This window comes from Lissotriton vulgaris, chromosome 5 (assembly GCF_964263255.1).
Source record: "Lissotriton vulgaris chromosome 5, aLisVul1.2, whole genome shotgun sequence".
NCBI lineage: Eukaryota > Metazoa > Chordata > Amphibia > Caudata > Salamandridae > Lissotriton > Lissotriton vulgaris.
Genome location: NC_141693.1, coordinates 1,278,208,029 through 1,278,234,730, shown reverse-complemented (window position 1 = coordinate 1,278,234,730; position 26,702 = coordinate 1,278,208,029). Strand labels below are relative to the sequence as shown.

General features: G+C 44.4%; 1 protein-coding gene across 1 annotated transcript in view; it reads right to left on the bottom strand.

The window, feature by feature from the left end:
* LGR6 (leucine rich repeat containing G protein-coupled receptor 6) overlaps nt 1–26,702 on the bottom strand; it is a 483,208-nt gene that overhangs the window by 84,512 nt on the left and 371,994 nt on the right. The window contains exon 7 of the mRNA XM_086923128.1: nt 1,747–1,815. Coding sequence (XP_086779254.1) covers nt 1,747–1,815 — 69 coding nt within the window. The remainder of the gene's footprint in view (nt 1–1,746; nt 1,816–26,702) is intronic.

Below are 26,702 nucleotides of genomic sequence, written 5' to 3'. Positions count from 1 at the left end.
ACAGAGAAGTGGGGTGATGCTCCGCCGCCGCTGTTTCACCTCCTTTCAGCATCACACTTCCGTACAACTTCCAAAGGTTATTAAAAGACATTGAATGGGTACAGAAAAAAGGCATCACATGCATATGGTGCAAAGCCGACAAGAAGGCTGCAAAAAAAGTTCACAGTGGAATGCTGAAAATAAGGGCAGTGAGTACCGAATCTCTTTGGTATGTGGCTTTCAAAAGCATTTGAATCGACTCTGAAAACCATGTAGAGAGACAATTGACAAGAGGAATGCGTGCTTTAAGGCTCTTTACATGACCCACAGAGTGTTTTTCCAGATTACTATCTTGTTTGTGCGGCTTATTAGGGACTCCTTGTCAAAGGATACAGTGAACTTCAGTGAAGAGCTAAACGCTAGATTACCTCTGGACTGGAGGGACCGGTGCATATAGGTGTATGGGTCTCCACTACACATGACGTACTCATATGTCTCAGGTTGCCGATGCATTAGTAAATACAGGAGATTTTTTTTTTCCATTTCTAGTGGCTTGTGCTCCAGGGTGCCTCTCTAGTCCCATTGGTGCCTTTCTCCAGACTTCTTGCCCCCACAGCTATGTTCTTTTTCTGGCCCCCGACAGCCTTCTAAGGCTCTTGGGCAAATGTTGAATTATTTTTCATTGGCCTCCTGCTCTCAGGTATATTTATTTTCATCTTTTCCTCCTGATTTTAAGTCTGTTATTTCCCCCAGTGCCGCCAGATCCTGGGTTCTCCTCTCTTATCTACTCCACTTTTATACCTCATTTAGACCTGCACCATTAACCTTGCTACAGTGCCTCCAATGGCCATCAAGATTTAGATTTTGTGGCCCTCATTTACGGGGAATGCAGCACACATAGAAAGAGGAAAATAATGAGGAGAAATAAAGATGTTTCTACTAGTTAAGCCCCACCTAGGAAGGCGTATGGATTTGGCGCTTTGCTAGGGTTACATGATCTTGTAAATCTGTGCAGCGTCAAAATCTATGGATGTTACGTGGGAAAACCCACCGCAAATCCCATGGATTTCTTCCCAAGTGGAGTGTAAGGCAACACAGCGATTTGCTCTGTCTTGCCTTTCTCCATATCTATCCGGCCATCCAAAGCCTTGCCAAGTGGCTTTGCGTGGCCTCATAGACATGATTTTGTTATCTCCGCTGCCAGAGCTCTACAAAAATTGACGCTCCGGCTGAGCAGGGGGCTTGTAAATGAGCCCCTGTGTGTTTTTCTCTCTTTTGCTCTTTTTGTCCCATACTTGCTCTTATTCACCCTGCTGCTCTCTCTAGCCATGTCTCCAGTTCTCCCTTGTCGCCCTACCCAGCCTCTTAGTTTGGGACCAGAGATGTCTCAGAAACCCTGAAAGCAATTAAAGGCTTAGTTAGTGCCATTAGGAGAAAGTTCCTGCTTTATATAAAACTGAAAGGTGTCGGGATACATGTGTTGGACCAAGATGAAAACAGAGTGGGAGCCTCAGATCATTCTCCGACAATGGCATCAGAAGCATGCAAGCGATATCCTTCCACTAATGATGTCTGTGCGCATTCCCGCCTTTCCGCTGGGGAGTACAGACTCATTTTATGGCGGCGCAGGGACCATTAAACAAAGGTTCTGAGGATCCAGATCACACAGTGGGAAGGTGTTTTTGGTTTCCTCTCAGATCAAAAAGTGCTCGCTTAGTGGAAGGGGCATGATTTCGTAATCTATAAAAATAATCATAAAATCCTTACAGCTCTTGGAGACGTGCAAGCCTTCTAATGGCCACTGGAAATTCCATCAGCTCGTTATAGTTCAGATCCCTGCGAAGGAAAAGAAAGTGGAGAGCTTGTTAAAATGTTGTGGATGCTTGGCTGAGAGTGTCTTGAAGGGAAGGGGACTCTTTGAAACTGTGGATGAGTTGCCTGACCATTTCAATATGGCTGCATGTGGAGTGATGGATCCCAGTCCCCTTGTGAGTGTTTTAGTGGTAATGAAGGACTTCAATGAGCTTGGGAGAATGTGCATACTTGTCCTCAAGCCTCAAATTGTAGGACTATTTTTGCATTTTTCTGAAGCAATACCAACTAATTCTTCTACTCAATTTTGCCCCCGGTCGTATCAGCATACCTGCCTGTTGCATTGATCTGAAGTCTTTGCTGACCTGCGTCTTGCCGGTCCAGCCCACGTTTTACTTTACAAGTCCACAAAAATAAACAGTTTCTTCCATTGGCCCTCTACAATTTTCCTCAAGTTCAATTTTACTAGAAACAATTTATCTAGACTAGCACTTTCTTGTCAAATATCACTCATCACTACTTTAACATGTTGAACGCTACGATTATTTGGCAGACACACAATGATTATAAACATTATTAAAATGATATGCCATGCAGAAATAAGCTTAACTGCCAATAATTGACAAAACTTAACTACCCTGAACATTCACGTAGCTTGATTGCTCCCGAAGTGTAAGCATATTATTATAATTTGCAAAACCAGTGAAAAGGATTATTATAATTTGCAAAACCAGTGAAAAGGGAGAAAAAGTAGCTATCAATTTCTATTTTTCTAACAATTTGCAGTTGTAAAAAAATGAACACCGTGCACCTCAGCCTGCATTTGGAGTAGATGAGTATACCTCATAGATGCAGGGTTCAAGAACTATTCTGTTGGAGGTCGTGGTTATTAGATTGCAGAAAGTGACTAAAGACACAATACATTTCCAAGGGTAGGTCAGTTTGACATGTGTCTGTGTCTGGCATCGCAAACTGCAGCAAAGGGTCGGATCTGTTTTACTGCTGGGGTCCATATATATGTTTTTATTATTTTAAGTGTTTAAAATGGTGAAATTTTACTTTTAGGTTGGTTATCTGTGAATGGGTACGCAAACAGTTTCAGGGTGGTTGTTATGCATTGATCTATAGTAGCTGCTTCATCTTATACTGAACTGAATTGGAATTGTATAGCTCTATGATGTTTGAGCAGTCGGGCTGTGGGGTGTGGGGGGGAGAGGTGGGGCTTGGGGGGGCGGAATTAAACTGCGGGGGCACATAATGGTTAGTTGTTAGATACTAGCTAATGTGATTTATGGGTTGTGAGTTCCAAGTTAGTTTGGAGATCCCCATTGATTAATATTACATTGGGGGTTTTCCATGTGTGATGTTTAGTGGAAAGATTCGGCGATCCTGTTGTTTGTGACTTTTCTCTGCCATGCAGGTAGATTTACAACACTGTTGGATATCTTGGGGCATATTACCAAGCAATAGCGATAATTATCGCTATTGCTTGGTTAGAGACAAAAATTTACAGCTGAGCTGCGGCGATTTTTATCGCAGATAAACCTTGGTATTAACAAGGTTTATCGCAAATGCGATAAAAATCGGCCACAATGCATGAATATCGCTGAAAAGTCAGCGATATTCATGCATTACCGAGCTAATGCTCTTAGCCATGTTATCCACCTCCCATTGGATAACATGGCTAAGAACTGCTCAGGGCAGGTGTTAGCTTTTGGAGATATTCGCGCTTAGCGCGAATATCTCCATAAGTTGGTAATAGGAGATAGCGATGTTAGCGACTGTTTCCAGTCGCTAACATCTTGGCACGCCCACTTTGCATATCATTAGTGATAAATATCACTGACATGCAAAGTGGGGCCCAAGATGGTCGCTATCTCCTACTAGCTGTCGCTAACTGGTGTTAGCGACAGCTAGGTAATAAGGAGATCATTTTATCTCCACTTTCTTGGCTTTTAAAGCCAAAAAAGCGGAGATAACCCCCCTTGATAATATTCCCCCTTGTTATTTCGTTTTCCTTATGAATTGAGGTGTTCTGTATCTTGTTTTTGGCGTAGCAATTTTACCGAGATATTGTGTTGTGAAAAAAGCAAGATGTGTGATCCTTTGCTGTGCTTGCCCTTTAAATGTGTTGTCGTTTCTAATAGGGACAAAACCACACAGTAAAATGCATATTACCTAAACTCAGCACAGCGTATGCAGAAGAACAATCTACTTTTGTGCCACTTAAGTCACCAGCCACAATATTGGTGTTGTTACAAGTTTGCCCCACACATGCCCGAGGGATATGTTTGGCGGGGGATTCGTGTGCTGCACATATTTTGCATGTTGCTATTAACAGGGAGCTACGAGGTAGGGTGGGTGGGGGATGAGCGACTTTCTGCTTTTTTTGGGTCCCCAGATTTCAGAGGGTCTCGTTGACTTTCTTACCAAATGAACGAGGATCATTCTCCAACAAACAAGCGCATGCACATGTGATGATCTGAAATTCACCAACTGCACTCCTGCAACCAGAGCATCCAGCACAAACTACATTGTGGTATTACTAAATCGCCGCACAAAATACTGTGTACAATTAACTGATGTTTTCATTTTTGCACTGTCAGCACACACTCATGAAAAACACATACCTATCTATAAAGACAGGAGAGCAATCACAATATCCCCCCTCTAAAGAAAAAATCTGTTGTTCTATACTTATCTGTAAGGTCATGACTGACCAAGTGAGCTAGTGATTAGTACTACTTTTGGCGCCATTTTCTTCAGTGCCAATTTTTCTATGGATCCTATCGAATGAGCAGTGTGGTCATTGAATTTGCGGGGAGTGAGTGGGAGTCTAGTTGCTTCCCTAATCCTGGACTTCTTATGACCTCATTGTTGCAGAAAATGCACTGTTGTGTTGATTGGCTATTGGTTAGCTACTTTGTTTTGAATAGGCGGAAGCACCAGCTGCGACACTGAAATAGTAGCGCCCTCTGGTCTGCAAATGAACATTTGGTGCTGCTTTTGAGCACAGCACCACATTGCTGAAAGTCCCTCAAGGTTTTCAGAATCTGTCTTTGTAGTATGAACGTGTGTATGTCAAGGTATTTGTACAGAGGAAAACTGGCTAAGAAGCTACGGTCCGTTCATCTGCAGACGGCCCGTTCAGGCCACACATGGCGGCATGAATAAAACCAACCGTGCCAATAAGCCTCCAGAAGATGCCCCTAAATGAATTACACCCATTTTGCCGCTACCAGAGCGAATCGCTCCCTGGAGATACTCTTTTAAAACATACATGGTCCCAGATGGGCACTTCCAAAAACAGACGGTGCCCGGTGCTCGTCTGAGGTTCTTTTCATTAAAAACTGTTTTCCGAGGATGCCAATCCTTGTTTTGTGCCAATTGCACAATAAGTAGCAGAGCTGGCTCTTGTTTGAGATTAAAGTCTGCCTGGCAATGTGGGCAGACATTAAAATCTCCCACGAGAGACTAATTCACTAGGAGCACAGATATACAAATGCACCAGATTTATAAAGCTCTGATTTAGGTACGAACCCAAAAAACTAATGATCTGTATTCCATACTATGGTCTAAAGGGTACCCAGCCGTAAATGTTAATCTGTTCATTGCAATTTCACAAATCTGTAGCTGTGATCTGGCTCAAGGGAGTGACCCAACCCTTTGGGAGATCTACTCTTGTGGACGCACATCATTTAAAGGAATTTATTCTGGAATGTTTCAGTTCCTCTTGCCATACCAAACTCAAACAGGCCAGTTCTCCAAACTTCACACCCAATTGTTTGCATTATTTGAAATAAATACAAAGTCGGTGCTTCTCGAAGTGCATCTTTGCATCTAAATGGAGTAGTTATTTTACATGATAGCATGTGTCTCCAAGCAAAAGTGAAAGAATCAAAACAGTTTATGAAGTGTCAAAAAACTGAGACAGACAAGGCAGTGATATCGCAGAGAAGGAATGGAACCTGCGACATCTGAAGGATTTTGTGGGCCCCTGTCCCTAACAGTTTTGAATTTATGATCCAATTTCAGCTCTTTCATGCCCTCTTTGGCCAGGTCAATGAGAATTCACAGGCACACTCGCCCAAATTCAAATTTGTGTTTACATCTAATATTCAGGCATAATGGTGTGTGGTTTGTTACATGTAGCACAGCAGCGGCTCACTACTATTACTGCAAATATTCTCTGTGACACCCTTCCATTTTTCATATGTGAGGTCCTGTTTTGATCGAAAACTATTTTTTTAATGGATGTTGCATCAAATATAAAACACAACTTTTCTGCAAAATCTCTGGAATAGACTCTCACACATCACCCACATTGAAAATAAATGAAAAGAAAACGGTATCTAAAACAATCTTTTTAAGAATCACTGCTTATTATTCCATTGGGCCCCCTAACACTCGTCCGTGACATATGAATTTTTGGTCCATGACACACAAATAGTTTACACTTGATTTGGCACGTTTGGCTGAACAGTTACTTTGGCGGGGCAGGGACGAACTGCCTTCTTTCCACCTTCTTTGGACTTGAGTGTGATTGACTACTGACTTTGTACCTGCTGAAAGGAGTTGGACAAAGAGAATGGAAAATACCAGGGAGGCCTGGAGGATAAGACGTCAGACAGATGAAGTGCAAGAGCGCCATGGGTTCTGGGTATCGGGGTGTGATCCCTCCTATAAACACATTCTTCCTTGGAAATATATGAAAGGTGCCAGCTAAAAGCCTCAGCCACGGCCCTATTTCCCAAGCTCTCTAGATGCTGCATCTTCATTGTTGGCCTCTTGGGTTCCACGAGGCACATCGCCATCTTTCCAAAGAGATGTCTGGTGCTCCTTTTTCATGTCAAATCTGTGCTTCATAAAGCACAAAACGAGTCAGTCTGCTTGTGTGTTTTTATAGAGGTGCTTTGTAATGTTAAAAAGATTCCATTTGGAAAACATGATTTTCTTTGTATTTGTTTTTGTCAATCCTATAGGAGATAAAGAAGCAAGGTTTGCGAAATAAAGGTCAGTTTATGTCAGAATATCCCTGGTCTACTTCTGCTGTCTAATGTTCCTGTGATATTTACAAGGCTGGCATCATTTTTGTGAACTAAACCTAAAGTGTGAAATTCCTGTGAAGAGTTGATTATATTCCAATGGGATATGATAGATTTTTCTTCCAGGGAGAGTCTTCGAGGTAATAGCTACAAAACTCCTCAGGTCATGTTGAGAATGTTACAGGAATTTAGTGATCTTGGGAAGAGTTTAATGAATTTTCATAGTTTCACCTGCTCTTCAGACAGTACTTAAATTAATTCCAGGGGTTTCCACGTAGATGGGATTCTAAGAAAATTTGAGGGGCCTAAAGTAAAGAGGTTCGGTCTTAGGAAAAAGGCTGCTGTATTTACACATTTTGAACAATGCTATTTTTGATGTTTTTACAACTGCCTAGAAGCATGTTAGAAGCATAATTCAGGATTATGAGTTTTCACCAAAATCTCTAATAATTCTGGTCCTGCTCTTGTTGCATTTCAATTTGACTCCTTTATCAGCTATTCATCCTTTCTCAGACACTATATTTCTTGCTCATAGAGGATGTCTTCAAACACCTTGTCCAAGTTCTAGTCCCCTGTATGCTGAATTATGGGAACTCTGGGTTGTCTATGTTACCTAAGGCCCATGCAACTCTCTGCATGTAGTCACCTGTTTCACCTCTGGCACACTACGTATTGATGACATAAGTCCAGTACTTACATCACTACTGTGACTCCCTAGTGAAGCCAGGTGTATCTACAAATTGGCATCCAACGTACACAGAAAACTCCACGAAGTCCTTGCTGTTCCTGACTGAGAGTTGATCATCTCTTTGGAATAACACACACTTAGCAGCACTGGGCTATACTGCTGGAGACTCCACCCTTCGGCATCCAAATTACCCTTTCCCTATCTTGACAGGCTGCTCCCTGAACCTCACTCCTTCCAGATCTGTGAGTCCCCATTCCTGCCATGTTTTATGAAGAACCTAATAAAAATCAGTTGTAACCCAATCTGTCCTCTTTTTTTTTTAACGTCCCATAACCCTTTCAATCTAACTAGGACTCCCTAGCATTCCAAGAGCTATCTTCTTCCCACTGAATCCCACCTCAGACACCATCTCTTTTTGGGTTTACATTATTTAGCCTTTTTGATAGTTTGCCTCTTCCCATTTTAGCAAGCACTTTAATGTAATAAGGAGGGCTACTGGAATTATGCAGCAATGGAGAGCGGAATTATGCATTAGGGTTGGCTAACTTGTGTGGTAAGAAAAGGGAATGCAGCACATTGTGTGGCGCCACTATTTTACTATATTATCATTTTAAAACACATGAAAACTGTCTGGGCAATAGATTAACCTCATAAGTACCAGTATAACAACTAAGTACAGCAATCAGTAACTGAAAAGTGACCAGTTAACTTTTGCCATTGGTCTACAGCTGTACAGAACTACATTCGGTTCTCTTTTGTAACTTTTGATCCTTTTGACCCACATCATTATTTTGGGTTGAAAGCTGCAAATTAATCAGTAGATGGATTAACTGACAAGTGGAGGTAATGGTTAATAATAAAGAAAACGCCACAGACGCATAATTTCTATGGTCATGGCTAGAGTTTACCTACTTTTTTACATGGCTACCTTTCCTCAATGGGTGACATTATTTCAGTCGGGCTTGGCATCAGAGAGTTTGAACTTTCCAAACTCGCACTGGAGCGAACCGGCTAGTTTCTTGGCAAGGAGTCTCCAGTGGGAGATGCGCTACTATGTATTGCGAAGCTTTAGTGTCTGCTAACCGAGGATTCCATTAACAGGACAAAACCAAGGCTGGGTGAAAGGAGGTAACACCCGTCTTCTATATCCTGGGCAATAGACTCAAGTATTAACTCACTGACGCTGTGGCCTTAGCGGTAAAACAAATGGATGTGTCTGGACAGTAAGATCAGCTCACATTAGCAGATTAGACCGAGCATGGAAGTTGCACCATGCCTTTTCTGGCCGGACTGAATATTTCCAGTTTATAAAAAGTTATTTATGTTTAAAACAAACCAGAATATACTTAATTAAAAAGCATTATTGAAACACAATACAAATTTGAATTCACTAACAGGGAATCCAAAATGTTCTCGAATAATAGAGCCGCTTCTATATCTGGCACTCACGACAGGGGTCATGGAGACGTGGCTTTGCACCCCCCTGCACCACAACCCCGCTCCCCACTCGGACTTCCCTCAATCTGCTCAAACGCCTGTGACTATCCATGAGAGATGGGAGGCTTAGCGGCCCCTCACCACATTCTGCAGGGGAACCCCAAGACATGCTACCCACTGACTCAGGATACTTGCCCGTGCCCACTCTGATGATGTAGAACTGTAAGCCTAAGTCGGTGGCAGGAGAAAGACTTTACATTGCCCAAAGGATGGCTTCTTGACTCCCCTTCTAGGGAATTCTATGTAGCAGAAACCTCAGGTCTCCTGTCAGTTATGAATCAGATCTTGGTGTGCCAGAATGAACCAAATGCAGTGCTAATGAAGGGGTTGCATGGGAAATCCTAAAGTTCAATGCTCAAATGTTGTATTCTATTGACATTTATATAGTGCTGTCTAGGCCCAACATAGGTGCTTTGTGGATAGATGTAAGCTGCTTACATTATGCCAGGGCTTACTAGGCTCCCTTGACTGCCTTGAATTCCAGGATTATCCTCAGTGCCCCCCTGGAGCCAATTACTAAATGCTGAAGAGGTTGCCTTGTGTCTATCCTGTCTCTCTTGTTTTCATAGTGCTTCATACCACATTTCTGCTTTTGCTAAGTGCTGTCAATAATAGAGGTTACTAATATCCAATTTATTGTGAAGTAGTGTGGCTCACTGGTTAGAGGCGGCAGACCCGAGAGCAGAGGACGGCCCGGGACCAGGGTTCGATTCCCGACGCAGCAGGTTTCTGGACCAGGGTCAGCGGACTCGATAATTCTCTCGCCTCGGTGTCCACTCTGATCAGCGATCACACTCGGCAACTCTGGGCACTAGCTTGCCTCATCTTCACTAACGGCCCCACCAGACCGCCGGGGATGCCTGGTCTCACCCTGGAGATACCCATTAAGGGTCCATCTCTCAGGGAAGCCAGGAAGGGTTTCGCAGCGGTCGAAGCGTGGAGATACCCCTTCGGGAGTGATTCCAGCGCTATATAAGCATATAATTAATTAATCGTACTCAGGGGGCACCAGGGCGTCGGCCAACTACCTCCTTGTGCTACTATTGCTTGGCATTATACAGTTTTTACATGAAAACAAACAATCTCACAGGAGTGGGCTCCACTAGTTGCAGTACTTCGATTGTGCGTGAGTCAGGTGGGGGCGGTTACAGTCTGGCTTCATACATACACAATGCATATCTGACATGCTGCACTAGCGTCATGAAGTGGAGCATGTCAGATAGTGGAGATTCAGGGCTTGTCAATCACACACTCTCTTGCCCTATAAGAAGCTGGAATAGGGAATCTTAAACTCTATTCCAGCTTCTGATTGGGTGGAAGTTTGCGGGGCTGCCCCTAGCATGCTGCAGATGGACAGGGAAGTCAGAAGTCATGGGCCTGCCCCAGGTAAGTGTTTGTGGTTCAATGCTTGTGTATCTGTTTGACTGTGTGCTGGGGAGATCATGTGTATGCCCGTGTACCTGCAACTGTGTGTGTATGTCTGCTTGTATGCCTGTGTGTAAGTTTGTGAGAAAGCGAGATGTTAAAGCCTGGCTCAGTGGTTGGGAAGGCTCGAGGCTGAGGCGCTGGATAGTGCTTTAGGGTTTCTAGGGGCCTCACAAGTTTTATAATCCACCAGCCGCCACTGGACTACTCACCATAATGACCTTGAAATGATGGAAGTTTGAGTCTGCCTTCATTTCCTAAGTGCTTTTCTGTACAAAACCTAACTTTGCTGTACAGTGCTCCTTCAGCCTGATGGGAATTAGAAGTGCCATGTCAAAAGATTGAAGGCTCGAAAGAAGGGAAGGAATAGGACTGTTCAGTCACTATGGAGGAGTTTGAGGCACTACCATCACATATCCTGCAAAATACACAGTATTTCCTGAATTGATGTGACAGTCTAAGGGATTAAGCCGTAGTTGGGCAACAACCTACTACCTTTGGTGGTGCAGTTATGCAGAATATATACTGGATGAGGAAGCCTGACACACATTTTTGTGGCATGCTTCATCATTGTCAATCTCATCCCACCTTGATAAGCTTATACTGTCAGGGCATACTCAACAGTAGCGGCTCATGGCGGGAGTTAAGGAACTAAATAAATAAATAAATAAAAAAATTGTTGCGCACGCTGCATCGCATTTGGTAATGCAGCACACGTAATTTAATTTGTTTTATTTATTTATTTAGTTACTTAACTTTGTTCTGCTGTATGCCGTAGTGTACTACCCCCGACCCTACCCCTCTGCCCCCACTGCCCCGCAGCACTTCCTCCACGAGCCTCTACTGATACTCAACCTCAGTGCGAGGAAATACTTAATAAAAGATGTATTAGATAGTGGCCAATAATGTATTTCCTTTGTGTTTCTTCAAGTTAATTTTACAATTAACTGGATCCTACCATTATCCAGTTAATTTTTTTAAGAAATCCCTTGCACTGAGTTCAAGTCTCCTCTGACAGTATCATCTTATCAAGGTGAGATGAGGTTGTTGAAGATGAAGCATGCCACAAAAATGTACAGGAGGCTTCCTGGTCGAATATATTTTGCATATCCGCACCACCCAGGGTAGTAGGTTTGTGCTCAGGTATGGCTTAAACTCCTACACCATTGCATCAATTTCTGAAATACTAAGGAATATGATTGCATCAGACTAGGGGGCAGAATGAGTGAGTGTTTGAAGCAGAAGGACTGGTTGAAGTGTGTGACAGCTATCTGAGGTTGTAGGCTGGCAGGTGATGCGGAAGGTGGGTGGTTGAGACTCGAAGATGGGAGCTGGTATTGGAATTTGACTGTGCGGGATTCAAAGGCTGCAATAGGAGGTAGCAGGTGGATGCATGGGATTCGAAGATGGGAGTGGGAGTTGGTAGTGGAATATGACTGTATGGGATTTAAGGCTGACCGATGGGGTGACAGGTGGTGGCATGCACTGCCCAGTTGGCTTACAGCCCCTGGAGGCCTGTTCTGAAAGCCCTTGGCCGCTACTAGTGCCACTGTCACTTTCCCCAGCATCCCCGAAGTTTAATTGCAGCCGGCATGGGAAGGCTTCAAGGAGAGAGAAAGAGAGGGAGGGAGAAGATAGAGAGGAAGCGATCATAGAGGGAAAAGAGAGAGAGGACAGAAAGCGAGAGAGAAAATTGATTGATGGAAAGGCAGATTGTGAGAGGAAGTGAAGGGTGCAGGGTTGGTTTGAACATTTTTGCCATGGCTGCTTTTGGTTCCCCACTCCGGCCCTGGATGTAGACTCAAAGGCGGGAGCTGGTAGTGGAGTGTGCCTGCATGACTTTGAAGTATGAGCTGTGAGTACGATATGGCTGTGAGATTGAAGTCTGAGAGATGGTATTGGAATGTGGTTTTGTGAGAGTAGAGGCAGGTAGGTGACTCTGTGGGATTAAAGTCTGAGAGGTGGGGTGTTCAGTGGTTGCATTGAATTTGAAGACAGGAGCTGGTAGCTGAATATGTCTTTTGGGGATTGAAGGCAGAGTGGTGGGCTGGAAGGTGGTTGCTCGTAGTGATATCCAGATATCTGGGACAGAGGATTGAGAGGTGGGGTGGAACGAGGTTTCATGAAATTCGAATATGAGCAGTGGCAGTGGAATCTGGCTGTGCAAGACTGAGGTATTTCAATCTGCCTTTATGTAAATGGAAGGTGCTTCGGATGGGAGCCTAGACATAGGAATCAGGATGTGGCTCAAGGTTCTCTGCTGAATGGAACAGTGTTTGTGACAGGCTGACTGCATAGTCATTGGATTAATAATTTCTGTGGCGTTAACTGCATCCATTATTACCAGGTCCAGAGGGTGCTTAATTTTAGCCGGTGGTTGCTGGTGGGGGGCAACAGCACTTATTTTCGGGGACTGGCACTTATTTTGCCACATCAGACATTTCTCAAGACCAACAGAGGGAAACAAACAAAACAAAAAGATGGAGGAGGAAAAGAAACACAGAAAATCCGTCACCAAGGGAGAAAGCAGACACATTTGAGAGTGAGATAATGTGGCAGGCAGAGACTGGCATTAAATTAAAAAGGCCTGCGGTGGATTCTGGACCGTGCACCCTTGCTATTCGTACTCTGACATTTGAGGTATGGGATTTTCTCAAGTGCTACAATTATCTCAAAATCTTGCAGGGCACTCGTAATCAGAGCCCTGAATTTTGCTACATAACATCTAGATGTATGGCTTGCAAGTTCTGAAAAACTGGAGAAGCAAGGCAGAGAAGAAGGAGCTTAGGAAACTGATCAGTACTTGAAATGAGGAGATGGGTCTTAGTACACTAAGAGCAGATTGCAGGTTTTTGAAAGTTTGTCTCCGAATAATGTTATTTCTAATTTTCTTTTCGTGCACTCAAACTGTAGGTTCATTTTGTTTGCAAGCCCAGGTGGCTTGCTCAATTGATTGCTTTGTATTGCCAGGTGGATGGATCAGCACTTCTTTACCTTGCTGCCAGTGCCTAACTCAGACTCCGCTGCTGCTCTCATCAGGACCCTCCGCCTGCAGCTCTCTGGTGAAAAAACCAACGCATCTGAGAACTAAACGAGGACTCTTAGATCTTATTAAGCCTTTAGGCACGGTCCTATCACTTTACCGCCCCCTCGCTGTATCCCTTTCATACTGAGTGCAACAGTTGACACTAGGTGTCTCTATTGAAATACATTATCCTACCCTAGACATACAATTCCTGCCACTGAATCATGAATCATCCCAAAAAACAGTCTCTACTTGTTTTACTTCCAGACACTAGACACCAGGTACGTACTAGACACCCCTAAGGAGGTTCTACCAAAACCTTCTCACACTTACATCACTCTTGGATGATCTCTTCAGCCCCACGGATTATAGCCCCCAATGTGTTATCTATTTCTAATATTTGACTTTATGAGCGAATAAAGTTACAGGTAGCCTAAAGAAGTCTAGAGCATTTTCCTCTCTTGAATAGGGATCCTGTTTCATGTTGCCCTGGTTCTGCCTGATCACTAACCTCAAATATTATTCAGAAATATAATCTTCTGGGCCTCTACCTTCTGGCTGTCTTCTGTGTTATGGTTCAAAGACTGCAATCCGAGATACTGCCTTGGATGCAGGAAGTGGAATTAAAGTATCTGTTTTGCAAGACCAATACACTGTCTTTAGTATGTTCATTTCCAGAGGCTATTGGACCAAGCCAGAGGCGTAAGTGAGGCAGTCAGAAAAGGTCCTGAAAAGGTAACATCCTTACTTGCCAGAATTGTAACAGAAAATAGGGCTTAATTGAATACAGGTCTGCGCTCTGTTGCCATGTCCTCCATGGTTCCCCTATTCGCCCCTTACTGGTTAATGTACACATACGACCAGAACTGCACTTATTCGAAGTTACCAGCCTATGCTTTATTTGCATACTGTGAGAAATGGGGTTTCTGGTTGGCTAAGGTATGCACCCAGCCAGGCAGACCCCACCACTTTAGTCGGGGCAAGTCAGATACACACCAAGATAACCTGTTCTCACCCTCTGGTAGTTTGTAGCAGACCAGGCAGGTTTATCTACAGAGGCAATGTGTAAAGCGTTTCTGCAACACACAGTAACACAATAAACACGCTACCAAAAGACTGTACACAGGGTTGTAAAAATAGGCTTCTATATAATAAATACATAAGCACGAATACAAAAAATACACAATATACTTTGCAAGCTATGCCCATCAAATGCATGTAACACATAAGTACTTCCCAAGGTATGCAGTTTTAAATGCATTTATTACTAGGGTAGTCCTTAAGACCTTATTAGTGCATTTGCGGGTGGAAGTGTTAAAGATCCACGTGATGGACCACTAAGGGATACAGATGTTAATCATGCCCCATGCAGCGCTCATTGTGCAAGCTGCACGGGTCTCCCCTGGGACCAGCACATGAAGCACAGTCAAAGCTGCCTGTGGACATGCAGGCGGATACTTGGAGCTCGAGGGTCCCAACAGTAGAATTTCTCATACCTTGCTCTGGTTGGCCTCAATGTTGGGGACTGCTCTTGCTGTCCCTAGTTGATCGGGACAAATTTGGCGGTCCCCACAGAACTTAGGGATGTGGGGATCTTTGGTGCGGTCGGGCTATTCCCTTCGGGTTACTGCGGAGCAGCCTCACCATGTGAGGCTCTATCATCCTAGGGGTGAGTTGAAGCCTGCTGAAGTCACAGGCATCTTCCATGTTGCTCAGGCGATGCACCCAACAGGTATAAGACTCGAGGGCTTAGTGCACACTGCCTGTGCAGCGCACGTTCGTGGAGGGAAACAGCTGATCCCTCATGAAGAATGCAACTTACTACTCCAAGAATCGCTTGGTCCTCAGAGACCAGCCACACAATGATTGTCATAAAAGCAGGGAGCCTTCAATCACTGCTCCCAGTCAGAGTGCATCTGCTGGACTCCTGAGGGTTAGAGTCCCACGGCAGCGGCACGTTGTGGAAATATTTTAGGGCCCTGAGATTTCCCAGAGAACAGGTGGCAAGTCTACAAGCCCTTGGAGAGCACTAGTAGGGCAGCAAGGCAAGTAGCAGGCAGCAGGCCAGCACATTGCAAAGTGGCAGGCTGCAAAGTGGCAGTACCTCCTGCAGGCCAGGATTCAGCAGGCGTATTATATTCTAAGGTCAAGAGCCCAGTTGATCCATTAGCAAGTGCACGTTAGGCACTGAGTAGTAAACACAAGGAAGGGCGCTACCTTAAACCATCCATTAATACCCCTGACCTTACCAGGACCGCTAACTAACACCAGTACTCGAAAACATTGGGGGACATAATGCTATTAGGCTCGAGTCTAGTACATAATAAAAAGGACACACGACCCTGTTTTTAAAGCAATGTTTGTACTTTGTGCTATCATGAAGCAATAGATTTACGTCACAGATGTTTTATAAATTATGTTCTGTCACCACAAGATGTCAGTCACTAGCGAACATGTAATTTAAGTTTATGTACTTTGTCACAACCAACTGTGGTTTACTTTTCCCACTCTTTTTTTGTCAGTAATATTTGTCATTTGTCTATATGTTTAGATTAAATGTCAATACAATGACGTATTTGTATATATACAGGTCTGTCTCTCCCTATTCACAATTAAAAAATCATTTTTTTAATATAAACAAATTAAAGGAGTCCTAGTGTAAGAATGTTTATTAACTGTGCGGGTCTTTAAAACATTAATCTGGAAGCGCGGGATTTTTGAAAAATATATTCACTGATAAAAAGATTGCAAATAAAAAGAGGTTAACGAAAGAAACCTACTAGGGATAATGTTTCTGATCCTTATGTATAAAATCATGTCAATTGATGGTCTGGGAGGTTACCTCTTATAGAGACAGGATTCAGCAAGCAGCAGGCCAACTGTGGTATGTAAGTAATGTATTGGGTATGTTGTGTTTTCAATAGAAAAGAAATTCTTTGTATGTCATTATGTCCACGTCATGATTGGTGTTCTGGAATGTGGAGCTTCCAAGGCACTTCTTTCCTAGCTCCTGTCCTAGCCAGTTGTGGGTCTTGTATCTGACAATAAACTTCTGCACATTATTTGGAAAACTAATCTTTCGCTTCAGATTCTTCATTCAGCAACTCTACACATTTTGGCGACGATTTCGTGGCTACCGCTTTCCGCAGATTCAAAAGGATTTTTGGACCCACCGACCACACGGACTTCTTGCATACCGTGTCTACTCGATTTTGGCGAAACCCCATCGCATTAGGATATCCATCATCTCTTCGAAAAAACAGATGAATTTGGACTTACTCTACAACCATGGGTAATTTATTACCTTTCTACAGTTGTACACTACCGTTTGAGGCCTTGTTGTTCCTTGAACTGGCACCGGAGTCAACAGCGCCCGCAGCTTGCCGCGCAACTTCCTTGTTGTTCTTTGAACCGTCACCGGATTCTACAGCGCACATATCTTGCTTTCTTCTTGTGCAAGTGCATCATTGACCGCATTTACGTCTCTACGTCATTCAGACGATCACGTTGAGACTATGTGCCCCACTCTCTTTCCAAAATAGATGCACAGCACGTTATGGTACGTCTCAACGTGACCACGCTATGCACGCAAGTGGTGGCCATCTTTAAACATTTGGATACAACTAAATGCATACTGGTGTAAGTAAGACATTTGTTTGAATTTTTACAGCGCAACTACAATTGATTTGCTTGTTTCCGGGACAAGCACACGTTATATCCCTTTGATTTACACATCGCCTCTCACCTCGTCTGACAGGATTTATTCTGGAAGTATGGGCGAATTTTGTGGATTTTTTGGTCCGCAAATTCGCATGAAATTGCCAAAAAAATCAGCGAGTTCGCGAAAAATCCACAAACTCGCGGATTTGCACAAATTACTGTTTCTACTGGCTAACAGTAAGTGCTAGCTCGTTGGGTAAATGTATAGTGCTTTTCCAACACTGCAGCTGCGAAAGGGCCAGAAGAGTTGTCTCCAGTGACCATGTGTGTGTTACTATGCCATCACGCCGAAGGGCGCAGGGGTCCCTTGAGTGAGCTGTCCATCATAGTGGGTAAAAAGCGGGAAGACGGTGCACACCGCTAGTGTGTGGGCGGGACCAAACAGGCGGGACTTCTATTCGAGTTCACATGCCTCTTGTGTGTATAAAAGGTCAGAGACCGATCAGAGCAGCAGATGAGGAGAAATAAGCTCCTAGTCACAGGAACTGCACGGGGATTGCGCTCGTGAAAGTCAAGGATGCAAAGCATCACAGCTAATTTTCGACTGTAGATATCGGGAGAAAGCACACCTGCCTAGCCTCGACAAAGCTTACGATTGTTTTTGGGTTGATGAAATACTCAACTGGAGTACTTTCTACCGGCTAATCAGTAAGTGCTACCTCGTTGGGTAAATGTATAGTGCTTTTCCTACATTACAGCTGCGTAAAGTGCCAGAAGAGTTGTCTCCAGTGACCATGTGTGTGTTACTATGCTATCGCGCCGAAGGGCGCAGGGGTCCCTTGAGTGAGCTGTCCATCAAAGTGGGTAAAAAGCGGGAAGAAGGTGCACACCGCTAGTGTGTGGGCGGGGCCAAACGGGTGGGACTTCTATGCGAGTTCAGATGCCTCTTGTGTGTATAAAAGGTCAGAGACCGATCAGAGCAGCAGATGAGGAGAAAGAAGCTCCTGGTCACAGGCACTGCACGGGGATTGCGCTTGTGAAAGTCAAGGATGCCAAGGCCTCCATCCAGCATCACAGCTAATTTTCGACTGTAGATATGGGAAGAAAGCACACCTGCCCTGCCTCGACAAAGCTCACAATTGTTTTTGGGCTGATGATTGCATTACTGAATTTGAGATTCAACTTGGGCACCTGCTTTATTTATATATGTAAGTGCTTCCTGTTGAGGTTTAATTTTTGTGACAGGAGCATCATGCCAGAATGAATCCTACCCTGCATGAAGATGCCAGCCACCGTTTAAAAAAAAATATCCGCCCGCGAGCGGATTTGCAGATTTTTCGGCAATTTCACGAGATCCACGTATCGCGAAATTGCTGAAAATCCGCAAATTCCGGGAGCGGAACGGATTTTGCACCTATACTTACTTTTTGCTTTATTTAATTAATTTCAGTTTATTGATATTTGTTTAACTCTATTTCTTTTCAGGTATACTTTTATGGCTAATTCTAGCAAAATATTGCATCTTCCCTCCTTTCTACAAGAACCTGATAAACCCATCACACCTTGGCACAAGTGGTCAAGGGTATTTGAAAATTATCTTGAGGCTATTGACGCTTCAAAATATTTGCCATTAAGAAAAAAAGTATTATTATTTAATCACTTGGGTACTGCAGGACAAAAACTTTTTGATAATCTATTATTCCTGCCCCCTCCGGAGATGAAACCTGGAACGTTTTCACTGAAGCATTAGCACGCATGGTAAAACAATATTTTGATGAACCATCTGTAATGGTTGAAGCAACTCTACACCAACACAGCAAAGCAGTTAGCAAAATGGCGGCCTGTGAGCTATCCTACAGAAGGGCCTGTGTGGAGTTTGTCAGCCTGCATGTGCAACATGGTATAACCATGGAAACACAGTGACTCCCTGCGCAGGGCACCATGCTGATAGAGGACGTGGATGCATTAAATTGCTGGCTGGTGAATCTGCTAGAGCCCATTTCGAGCAGCCATCTTTTGTATTTGTCACCTCTGCCATGTGAGAGGATACGGCGGGAGTCGGAGACAGGATAGCTGAGTGAGGATGCTGACAGAGGGAAGCAGGCATTGAGTCCAAAGACTAAGAGGTACTGTCTTTTGTTCCTAAAATTGCTCGACTCAGCTCATGAGAGGGCATAAGCACTTCCTTTCACCATTCCAATTTTCCAGGCATGGAGATGGGGGGGAAAAACACACTGGTAAGAGCCTCCTCACATAACCCTACTGTAAACCTTGCTTCTATGATCGAATGCTTGAGAGAGAAATTGGGGTTGTGAGCACAGAGGTAACCCTCTCTGAGAGGCGGCTGTCTCTAAACTCAGACTCTCCCCCCATTGGTCTCTCATACTAGATTAGAGTCTGATGTAGTAGCATCAGATGCCACCATTTCCTCACAACAGGACCCACTACCTGAACCCTCCCAGTTTTCTTGAGAGTCAGTAGTGAACCTGATGGGGTAAGTTGGATTGGCCAGATTGCCTCCCCAGTGAATAACCCAAACTCCTAAGGGTAACCATACAAAACAACATGGTAAGGGCAAGAAGGTTTCACAGGTCCCTAGCCCCAAATATTGCAACCAAATCAAATGCCTTGTAGATTCATCTTCTCAGTGTAACAATGTAGACTTTCCTGCATTCCCCTGTGTGCCCCGAGAATGTTTTAAGTTACTCGCTATGGAGTTTATGAATGAGTTTACGGAGAACTGCCTAGGGAAATTTAGGGGAATTTTATTGGCGGAGCTTGCACCCTTAGTGATCCGCCTTGAAATGCTAGAAGGAAAAGTCACCAAGGTCCCCGCCTCCCACAGGTGCAGGAAATCCATTGTCACCCCCTGCACAGCTCTTACACCAGTATGTGTAGCAGGCCCACGGTAGGCCAAATCCACTAATCTCATCTCGAGTCCCTTGTTTGCCAGGATACAATGGTAACCAGCACTCAGCGGGCAATCTAGCAAGTCAAGGTAAAGTTAATTGTGTGGTTGGTCAATTGGCAGGAAGAAAAAGATGCTGCTTGGGGGGCACCCTCAGTTAGATCTGGCCCCTGTAAAGAGTTGCTCCAATATCGCTAACCATTTGATGAGTTTATCCCGTCACTTTGGCATTAGGGTTGTGATGGTAGATCTACTTTGGATTGTAGTGGTGCCTACACATTCAAGCACATGTAAAAGAGTCACATTGATTATATTTTTCTGTCACTGACGCTATGGCCCTCTCTTATAGACATGGTGGATGTACAGCACTTTGATAGTGATCACAATGCTCTTCATTTCATCCTTAGTGGGCTTGGGTGTGGTGCCCATCAGAGCTGCAGTTCTAAATCTGGGGTTGAACCACTACTTGCGAACAACAAGCGGGCCCAAAAATGGGCGGCAATATGTAGGGACTCTGATAGGCTGGCCCAGAATTACGGCCTGGTGGGTGATACAATGGAAGCATCGGGTGACAGTGGATCAAAAACTCCTGCCCTTGTGTCTATTACCAAGCACCAAGAAAAGTTGTTTATGTCACTTGAATTCCTGCAAGGCAAGATGGGCTGCAGGGCTTCTATAGTATACATGCATTGTGGATGGTTTAACAGTCACTACAGGAGATTAAGACATACCCTTATTCAAAGTCTGAAAGCTGGAAACATCAAGTCATCCCTAGTGCTAGAAAGGATTATAAAGACACACTCTCCCGGGCTAAATTGGATTGTGAATGTTATCTGTGGTAGGATCTGTTTGCAGCCACTTGGACAGGGGATACTAAGTCACAGGTTTAAAAGGCTACTTCTGTGGGTGACAAACGCAGTGCTGCAGGCCCAGTTGTAGCACTGAATTTACGGGCTCTGGGTATCTGTACACCACTTTGTAAGGTACTTACTTACAAATACATCATATATGCCGAACAGGTGTAAACCAATCACACCATGTTTTAGGGGAGAGAGCACATGCACTTTAGCACTGGTTAGCAGTGGTAAAGTGCCCTAAACCCAACAAAAAGAAGTTCAGAAAAAATCCAAGAAGAAAGATCTAGTCAACCTGGCAAGAATAGACAGAGATTTTATTTTCAACGTCTTACCTAGGTGTTAGACTCAGGTTTAAAATATTGGTTGGGTGGTATTCTGTGATAATTTGTTGAAATCTAGAGAGGGAGAATGTGCATAGGGGTTTGTTCTGTATGTAGCTTTTAGTCCGCGACAGAGGACATTCACAGTATAAAATTAAGAACTTGTATCAATAGTAATTTCAGCCTACGATCTATTTACTGGTATCCATTTAAAAATGCTGACCAAATGATGTTGAGTGAAAATGACGTAAATAGAAATAATGCATAAGTGTAGGATACTGGGACAAGGACATGTGATTTTTAAGAGGGAGTCCTAGAGAGGCGGTAGGGATGTAATCCCATGTATATACTCCCATCTTAGCCATGTAGCAGTAAACATGATCAGGGTCAAATTGAAACACCCCCAACTCTCCTTAGAGTTCTAAGCTCCTTTTGACGCAAAGCTCCTTCCTCTTCAGTAACTGCTTACCCGGAAGGAGTCATTACTATATGATTAGCTAAGTGGGGCAATTGTGGCAGATCTTTTCAGGCTCTGTCAAAAGAAAGGACTGAACTCCAAAATTAAGAGCTCACTTTAAATGTGAGGGCAGCGAGCTAGTAGTTAAACTGAGGAAGTCCAAAAAGCAAATTGTTGTGAAAGCTCAGAATTTGTATTCCCATGAGAGGAGCAAAATATGTCTTCATGACCCTGCATATCTCAGCAGGAAGAATACCGGAAACAGCTGTTATTATTGGGCAAAAAACTAGTAGCCATTTATGCCAGCCATTGTAGAATAGAGGATGGCTGGTGCAAAGGAGCGTTGAAAGATTGCCCAACAGGTCAGTGCCTGAGGGGCTTGTTGGTGCTGGAGTAAGTGTCAGTCCCATATGTTATGACCTTGATATATTTCTACCTCTACACCAGTATGACTGATATTCAGAGAAACTGGCCTGCTTGGAAACCTTTCCACTTCCACTATATACCAGTGCCCGCCTGTCCCCAAGAACATGTCTAACTACCTCGACAAGTCATATCCTGTAGAATAAATGTTGTCTGTGCCTTCGAAGGTAAAGAAATGACCACTTGTCAGTGGATTTCCTTGATCTTGGAGCACACTGAGACACTCTTCCACCTTCTGAAAAGGTTACAGAGATGGAACCTGGATGAGGCTTTTATGCAATACCTAATGCTTTGGGTTTTCTCACTGTTGTTTGTACAGTACGTGCATTAAAAAGCGACCATTTAGCTGGCATTATAGAGTTCTGAACAGCGCTCGGAGGCACGGCCGTGCTGCCCATGGAATGCGTCTACTCATAGGAAGAGCATTGAGCATTGCGCTCTGAGAGCCTGCAGGCGCGAGGCTTCCTGCGAGAGCCAGGGCGTGCCAGGGAGGGAGCTTGCGGCAGGACCCAAGTATGTTGTGCAGGCTGGAGAAGTGTCTCATTTATAATCTACTCCTGGAAAGGATCCCAAACAGGGAGCATTTGTTTGCCGTGAGATATGTATCTGTTACTCTCTGAATCTCCAGGGAAGACAATAGGAGATGAAGGCGGTATCTGAGTCCTGGACAGCACCCAGCGCCATTCCTGAGAGTCTAGTGCTGTGAGATCATCACTGGAAGGGAATGAATCGCCGACAGTGGTGATGCCCCACAAGGGTGCTTTGTCCAATCTCGGCCAAGGGCTGGGTCAAGGTTACCGCTGGCCCCCGTCTAATCTTACCTTGTGCCTTTTTTTGGCACTGTGCTGCAGTGTCTCATTGCTTCTTTTCATAGCGAGGCCAGGATAAAGAGAAGGGGCGCTAACCCTACACATGCAACAAGACCAGGCAAAGCATTGGTACAGCTTGTAAGAGTTCAGTTAAAACTGGAGACTAGAAATAAATGGAGTACTGTTGGGAGCCGCTAAACAAACAATAGACTCAGATATTTTTTAGGGGATCGAAAAGATCTGCAACACAGAGAAATTACCGCCTTGACTAGGGATAGCACATTCTCCAGTGTGCACCCCTTTCCAAGTGACCTCTCCAAGAAGGAAGGCAAGGCTCACGCCTGGGAGCCTGGGTTCAGCCTGTGTGAGGAGGATCTGCATCAGTATTCACATGTGGTGACCTAGAGCAGGTTTTTAGGATTCAGGCCTGGGACGTTCGACTAACCGAGATTGCGGTCCTGAAATAGGGGCTGCAGTGGAGCTGGGTAACGGGTGGTAGATAAATATCACAGTAATCCTGTTCTGTACATGCGTGAAGAAAGTGAGTGTGCTACGGGTTTTAAGAAAATGTTTAATATATAGGACATATATATATTGACATATAGGTCATAGGACATATATACATTATAACAACTTACAGAATGCTTTGGGGGGAGGCTCTCTTTAATACCATTAAAGTAGGACTTAAACTGAGCACCTCCTTATTCAACCTTGGGGCAGTGTAACTAAAGAAACAGAGCTGATGCTTGTGACAAACATTAAATGGGTGCGGGGAGGATGGTAAAAACAGGCCTTGTGCAAATGAGACTTCTTGTGTTGGAAAGAGTGGGAGAGCTGTGCTCTTATCGCTGGTGGTAGGCTTGGGGGGACCGCCATATGCCCTGCTGAACCCCCTGATCCATTCCCTCCTCTGCCTGTTCTGTTGTAAATGCTTACCATAGTTCACTGTAAAGCACCACACGGCACAGGTGATGAGGTTACTACAAACAGCTAAATACCCTTAATGAACCCTAAATAGTGTCTGATGTTGACACCGGATGGGCATGTTCCTGTCTGGAAAGGCCTTGATTTGACTGCAGGATTATCTGTCTCTAATGGTGGCAGAGAAAAGCAACTGGCTAAGCAATGCATTGCTGTGGCGTGAGGGGAGTGGCCTAGTGCCTGGCTTGCGCGATTGGGTTTCTGGGGGCAGAACTACCCGTGGTTCATTGAGCTTGTTACACTAATGTGGGAAATGGCTTTTATTGAGAGTGTGCAATGTGGACGAGGGGCAAATGGTCCAGCTTCCTGAAGTGATCAGCATCCTATTCACCCAGTCTGAGTCTTTGGGCTCAGGTCAATAGTGGCTCAGCCAATGTCGCCAAAATTACACACATTTAACCCTCAATCCCCTCATGACAATGTATTGAAATCCATACGGCTCCACTGTATGAGGCAGTACGAGGACATCTTGTCAACAGGTAGCACGACGTGGAATTGAACATTCAGATCCTTCGAGTCCACTCAATAGACAGTGTTATCTTGGGCAAACCCTGGGTGGCATTTTTTAGCGCTATGTGATCGTATTCTTTCAGGTCTCAGTGCCACCCAGATAACCTCGGCGGTGTATGGTTTCCTATGTGTGACCAATCCTCTCTCTTTTATGTTTATTTTCTGCTTCTGCTGTTCTTGGGTTATTTTATTAATGCCCCTGGGGCGGGTTGGCTGAGTTCCCTCTTCATCTGCAAAGGTTTTCAGAGAAGACTTTGGTACATCTGCCAAACCACATCAGGATCTTTTTTCTCCTCTTTTTTTCCTTTCACGTCGACTTTCCTCTATTGTGCTTCCAGAGACGAGAGTGCATCCGTGGTGGTGGCAGAGCTGAAACCGCCAGAGGTGCGGCCCGCTCAGTGATTACAAGCTCACATGAAAGGACTGAGGCGCGCCAGGAGCCTTCGAGAGGCATTGTGCCCTCTGAGTCAACTGTTACATTTGAATAATGTACGCTGGGAATGAGATACGCCGACAACGAAAAAAGCAGGAAACCATCATTTGGATAACAAGCTTACTTTTTTGTTTAAAATATGAACTTTCCCAGTGTTTCCCCAAATATCGTATTTGCTTGTTCTTTTGCAAAAGGGAACTTCGAGATTTATATTTGATTTATTGTAAATTTCGCTAGATGTAGTAGATTTTGTGTAAATTACACAATTTAACTTTTAATGCTAAATATTTCATTTTCCCGGTAGACGTACTTGGGGGGCTCTCAACTCCCTCCACCACAAAGTCCCAACTGCAGGAAGTCCAGAACTGTTTGCCTATTTTTCTTTAAATACATTACACCGGAAATGTTAAGAAGTGCTCTAAAGCATAACACTTAAAGGGCCTGTCCTATTCCTTACATCTATCACAGGCACCTGCGAGGTCCTCTTTCTCCAAGGCCTCCTGTTCCCTGGTTTTCATAGACAAAATAGACAGATAATTGCGCAAGGAGCCATCTATCCAGGAAGAGCCAGTGTAGCAAGGTAAGATATGTCTTATGTCTCCAACAGGTGGGCGGCACTCTTCTGTCTGAGACAACAAGGGATAGCTGCGCTGTCGTATTTATACATTGAGTGAGATGTATTTCAAGGGGGTATTTACGAGGACATGCACCATGCACACAAGGGATTCCTTTGCCTTTGCACCCGCGCTGTATTATAGATGTGTGCACAGAGGCAAAGTTGCCCCCAGGAGGTTCACTGATTGTGCGCTACATTGAGGTGGTGACAGTCAGCGCACCTCCAAAAGTGCCATTTCCTAGGGGTGAAAGAATGTCCGATGTGTCCAAACAGCCCCCAACAGGTGGGTGCAGTCAGTCCTTGCACCTGTCGGCAGGAAGAGATCACCCCCTTTAAACTGCAGTTGAGGTTGCACCTTTTGCAGTGAAAGGCAAAGTGGCAGCATCCGACATCTGGTCTGCGTTTCACAAATGAGCTGCTCCCAGGGCAGGGAGAGTTCACAGCTGCACGGGGGACAGCACATTTACTGTAATAGGATTCACTATCCACCTCTACAGATACAGTTTAAGGCTATGTGCATGGCTCATAAAGCCATGTGGAAAACAGGCCCATCAATCCTACATCCATTACTAACACCCTATTTGCCGCCTAGAGCCTTACGCTCTAGCTCCTTACATCTGGCCACCACTCAGAAAATAAGGAAGGTAAGATGGGGAGGACGTTCCTTCTCATTTACTGCTGCCAAAGTGTGGAACTCTCTTCCCCAAGCCATGCGAGAGAACAGCAATCTGTTGACCTTCCGCAAGCTCCTAAAAATGCACCTGTTTGGATTGCCCTCCTAGTTGGTGAAGACTGATGTGCCCTGCTTTCTTTTCCTTAAGCGCAACGAGACCTCCGGGTAGTTAGGTGCTATAGAAATATTCTTCATTCATTCTTCATTCACTCTACCCTGACACACCCAGCTAAAAGTGCACCGTGGTGCACACCTAGGCAGTGCACACTAGCTATAATATGGCCCATGGTAGGCTAGAAGGTGGCAAGACTCCCCTTTACAGAACACCTCCAAGAGCATAACTCATGCCCTCTAAATCATCTCCAGCTCAATATGGTTTGCGAACAAAATCCAACATTGGAGAAGCTATGCTGGATGAATCGCAGCTGCAGACAGATCTCTTTATAAAGCACTAAAAGGTCAAGCAATTGGCAAACACTGCATTATACAAGTACCCAGTAACGTAACAAAGCCATTTACCACCCATAGGAGGTGTGAGCACAAAATCCACCAGTGGAGAACCTCTGCTGAATTAATCACCACCA